The 5,392-nt window shown below is 42.1% G+C and overlaps 1 protein-coding gene across 1 annotated transcript; it reads right to left on the bottom strand.

Moving 5' to 3' along the window:
* Nucleotides 1-877: 877 nt before the first annotated feature.
* LOC141076453 (protein SPMIP1) lies at nt 878-3,719 on the bottom strand. The gene is made up of 2 exons (XM_073563910.1): nt 3,183-3,719; nt 878-1,297 (listed from the first exon to the last, which is right to left on the bottom strand). The coding sequence occupies exons 1-2, from the start codon at nt 3,604-3,606 to the stop codon at nt 1,179-1,181; spliced, it is 543 nt and encodes a 180-aa protein (XP_073420011.1). The 5' UTR covers nt 3,607-3,719; the 3' UTR covers nt 878-1,178.
* Nucleotides 3,720-5,392: the final 1,673 nt, after the last annotated feature.

Here is a 5,392-nt window from a genome sequence, read left to right as displayed (position 1 = left end):
TCTTTAATTGTGATCTAATTAAATAATTTTACAATATTTTGGATGCAACTCTACCACAATTCCTCTGATCTTCTAATACAGTGGGCTTCTAGCCAGCATAGTGCTTTCCTCTGTACACCACTTTCTGGAATACTCTTGCTTGTCAAAAACTCAATGAGCTTATCAATCACATCAACATGTAAGTTTTCTTGTATGTTAGAAGGGTGCTCTGCCTTAAAAGGAACCGGTGATGTCCCCCCGCCCTGCTGATATAGGGTTAATCTTTAGGTTTCTAGTGTTACAATGTTGTATAGCCACCTTTCTGAATGTGCACCAGGAGAAAATTAACTTTATTCCTCCTTGGAGCTGTCGGCTTTCAGTCGTGGGGGCGCCGGCTTTCAGTTATGGGGGCATGCACAGGGCAGCTTCAGTCACAGTGAGCGGTGGCTACAAGCACGCCCTGGCACTTTGATTAACAGCCACCTCTGCAGTGCATCTGTGCAGAGCGAGCTGTCAATCAAAGTGCCTGGCCGTGCTGTAAGCAGTGACTAACTGCTGTGGGCACGCCCCTTTGACTGAAAGCTGGCAGCCCCTATGACTGAAAGCTGACGGCTTCCAGGAGGAATAAAGTTTACTGTCTCCTGGTAGACACACTTTCAGTAAGACTTCCGTGCAGCATTGGAACACCATTAACAGATTAAGCCTATATCAGCAGGTTATTAGCGTTTAAGGTTCCTTTTAAAGGACAATGCCAAATCCTCTGCTCAGTAGGAACTACTCTGGTGGAACCGGTTTCCCTGCAAAGTAGTGGTAATCCAGGCTGTGTACCTGCTGCCTAGTAACTTCTCAGAAATATGGCAGCTCCTCCTAGGTTATTATGGTAAAGATACAATGTATGCCGATGTTAATTGCGGTGTAATGAATCACTTGGCCTTTTATTATGTGATTGCTCATTTCAAGCAGTGAAGACATCAGAAGGATGACAAAGAATACACAGCAGAAATAGGCCAGTGTCAGACGGCTTCATTGTCATGCCGGTATTACTGCCACAAGATCTGGACCTTCTAGCAAACAGATATAAGATCATAGCAAAACCTAAGAGGGAGTCCAGTCATTGCAGTAGTAACACAGGTGTTAAGGTGCACCCATTTCACAGCCGTCTGAAAGCAAACGTGCCAAAAAAAAGAGCTACAGAAGCGTCAGAGCATCCGGTCACTGCTGGACGGTACAGAAAGGATTCCGTTCCTGCTGTAGAAGGTGTCCTTCACGATTCGGGATCTTCCGTGGATCGGAGTTTGAAAATCTTTCACGACATCCCCTGAAATGCAAATATTGGATGGTGAACATTATACCGAATGTCACTATACTACTCTATCACTCATCAACATGCTGAGGTCCCCGCGATCAATATATTAAACAGTAACTAAACTTTATTTTTTATTGATTTGGTTTAGCTTGGAAAGGTATGACACTTGACAAATCCCTTTCTTTTGGAGATTTGTCTTTCTGTAAAAAAAAAAATTTATGGAAGTGGCTTCAAAACCCGTGCTTTTCTTCAGTCTAGTCGCCTGACTTTCAGCTGCATAGATATCACAATGTACTCCTTTGGGAGTACAGATGATGGCAGTGAAGGGTCTTCACCTGTCTCCTCTGAGTGAAGCAGCAGCAAAACAAAGACAAAAGGGGCCACCACGCAAAGAACAATAAACTTGGACCTTTGCAGTCCAATAGCTCATGATAACGCACAATTCCACCTGTTTTGGAGATTGTAGTGGCTCCTTTACATTTTGGACCCCTGTGTGGCCACCCAGGCTGCACCAATGGTGTGTTCACCCTTGGTGCTGACCCTTTAACTTAAGCCAGAAATGTCTTTGTCTTGAATTCCTACTGCATTTTTACCACTGGCAATGGAGTGTAAAGACACACACAGACCTGCCATATGAAATAATATACTGCCATATGCAAATGAGATACATATATATATATATATATGTATATTATTTTATATGGTAGGCCTGTTCCTTTATTTATATACTGAATATACACACACATATATATATATATATATATACGTATACTAGTAAATGTCCACTACTTTTTTGTATAGCGAACAAAATCAACAATTCAAGTCAATGGGTTTGTGAAAAAAATTGGTCATGACACAGACTGCTAGATAAAAAGAAAAAAGATAGAGGATTTTGTTTTTCCTCATCCAAGAAAAACATATGAAACTTGTACCAAACCCATGCTAAAGACAGCACACCGGCCCAACTCAAAATAAAAAAAAACACACTGATAAAACTTGGACCAATTTTCTCATATGAGAAAATCGCTGATGTTTGAACGAGCCCCTGACCAGAGCGGAGAGCTGATGCAAACACCTTTCACTTTGGGGAACCTGGCCCTTCCATTTACTACATCGGTGCCAAATTTATCTAAATTTATAGTCCTATACTTATGCTTTTCGGTAAAGACATTGGAAATATTTGACCATGCAAGCATTATGCTATTACTAGAGTTGGGTCATTCTCCTTTAAACTCCATTTATAAGACATCAAGGTTTTATTAAGGACTTGAAGAGTCCATTATATGTGGAGTCCCAAAAAGGTCACCGGAGTAAATTTTTATTATTCCGCTCATTTCTCTCTGTCACATGAAAAAACATTGTGAGAATATGGAAAACGGTCTTAGGAGCGCAGGAACGAGACTCAGACGAGAGATGGGGTTAAACCACAACGCGTTTCAACGGAGGATCCATCTTCATCATCCACCTGATGAAGACGGATCCTCCGACGAAACGCGTTGTGGTTTAACCCCATCTCTCGTCTGAGTCTCGTTCCTGCGCTCCTAAGACCGTTTTCCATATCCTCATTGCTCCTATCCCCCATCGGAGGTTTTCGACTGGAGCTGCGGTAGAGACTTGACATCCTAGTCTGCCCATGGGTTGATTCCTAAGCGTTCCTCTATGACCGCTCATTACTGACTCTTATCTAACATGAAAATACGTGTCAGACCTATTCATTGATGGAATTAGGACACTTCCAAGGGATGTCATTATCAAATCGATGTGGAGAAAAGAGGTCCTATGCCATGGGGTATTGGTGCCATAAGTAGCACCAAAAAGCCAGAGGGCTATCCTTACATAATACAGATGTAGACCAGAAATTAGGAACATATAACTAACTTTATACAAGTCCTCTTACCTAGCCTCCAGCCATAATCCCAGGAGGACAATATGGGGTGCGGATACTTCTCCTCTGGCCCCAACCTTTTTCTCACTTTCAGATACATGGACCTTCCTTTTCCCTCCTTGGAGAAACCATCATAAAGCACATGGGAGCTGTGAGGTGTGACCGGCCTCATTTCAGCTAAGTTCAGTATATCTAACTGGTCATGGTCACTTTCCACTGTCCTGCTCACCAGGGCTGGAAGGTTCTTAATCAGAGGAGGAAGACTGGTCATAGCCTTTGGAATGAAGACCTCTCTCCTCTTCCTGATGGTCTCCAGTTCGGGCTGTGTTGGGTGCTCTTTGTTATACTTCATCTTCCAGGTCATCCGGGTTAATGTTTCCTTCTCAATAAGTTCCTTCCAGCTGTTTTGGTTCCTGGTTGTCAGCAAGTCTCTCATGTTGAGGAGATATTAAGTAATCAGGTTTTTATGAAGGGCCGTGGAGGAGATCCAGCAAGAGGAGGACACTAGCAGCCAGGCCTGGGAAATGTGATCAGTAGCTCAGTCAGAGTTTGCTGACATCTCCAGGGAGACAGTCGTATAAAAGGACTGGGCAGGGAGGGGTTGTGTGGACAAGCAATGAACACGGCAACTCAAGAAACAAGACCTGAATAAATGAAGAAGTACAATAATTCCGATACTAATGAGCGGAACGCTGCAAGTGTCTCGATTTAAGAACATGTAGCAAATTCCAAGTTCCGGTTGACGTTTTGGGAATGTTTCTAATATTTTTATATCGTTCCTTTCATCCAATAAGAAGCAAAATTGAAAAATAGAAGTGAAGCTCGTACTGCATGATACTCCTAGTACAAATTTATAAATACAAAGGAAAGATTCATTATTATGATCAAATTTAGGCATCCTTCTCGTTAGACGCTTCTCTCTTCTTTATGCCACCTTGCGGTTGGCTTACGTTTTAGATCAATATTATTCACCAAAATGTTGTCAAAACTTTTTAAACGAAACACTCAAAAGATTGGGCACCACATGTATAATTATAGAGTGTTAATCAATGTGCATGAAAAGCATATACTATAAAGAGTAGACAAAATTACAATGAAAACTACCTCTAGTGTGATATCAGATGAATAGAAAGAAAAACGAGGTGTAATATACCATTGTGCAAAACTAACCTGAATGGGAACTGGTCACCTTGTATAATGCTATTTACCTGCAGATATATTGTTAATTTTTATATACTGAATTTAGAATAGTTTATAGCACAGTCACTCAGTGGTTAGCGCTGCAGCCTTGCAGTGCTAGGGTCCTGGGTTCAAATCCCACCAAGGACAACATCTGCAAGGAGTTTGTATGTTCTCCCCATGTTACTGTGGATTTCCTCCGGGTACTCCAGTTTCCTTACACACTTCAAAGACATATTCTGATAGGAAACCTAGATAGTGGGAACAGTGATGATAATGTCTGTAAAGCGCTGTGGAATTAAAGGCGCTATACAGTGGGGAAAAAAAGTATTTAGTCAGTCAGCAATAGTGCAAGTTCCACCACTTAAAAAGATGAGAGGCGTCTGTAATTTACATCATAGGTAGACCTCAACTATGGGAGACAAACTGAGAAAAAAAATCCAGAAAATCACATTGTCTGTTTTTTTTTCATTTTATTTGCATATTATGGTGGAAAATAAGTATTTGGTCAGAAACAAGCAATCAAGATTTCTGGCTCTCACAGACCTGTAACTTCTTCTTTAAGAGTCTCCTCTTTCCTCCACTCATTACCTGTAGTAATGGCACCTGTTTAAACTTGTTATCAGTATAAAAAGACACCTGTGCACACCCTCAAACAGTCTGACTCCAAACTCCACTATGGTGAAGACCAAAGAGCTGTCAAAGGACACCAGAAACAAAATTGTAGCCCTGCACCAGGCTGGGAAGACTGAATCTGCAATAGCCAACCAGCTTGGAGTGAAGAAATCAACAGTGGGAGCAATAATTAGAAAATGGAAGACATACAAGACCACTGATAATCTCCCTCGATCTGGTGCTCCACGCAAAATCCCACCCCGTGGGGTCAGAATGATCACAAGAACGGTGAGCAAAAATCCCAGAACCACGCGGGGGGACCTAGTGAATGAACTGCAGAGAGCTGGGACCAATGTAACAAGGCCTACCAAAAGTAACACACTACGCCACCATGGACTCAGATCCTGCAGTGCCAGACGTGTCCCACT

This window comes from Dendrobates tinctorius, unplaced genomic scaffold (assembly GCF_039654945.1).
Source record: "Dendrobates tinctorius isolate UK_male_01 unplaced genomic scaffold, ASM3965494v1 ptg000406l, whole genome shotgun sequence".
Classification (NCBI taxonomy): Eukaryota; Metazoa; Chordata; class Amphibia; order Anura; family Dendrobatidae; genus Dendrobates; species Dendrobates tinctorius.
The sequence above is the reverse complement of the archived record's forward strand: the minus strand, read 5'-3'. Positions and strand labels throughout refer to the sequence as shown.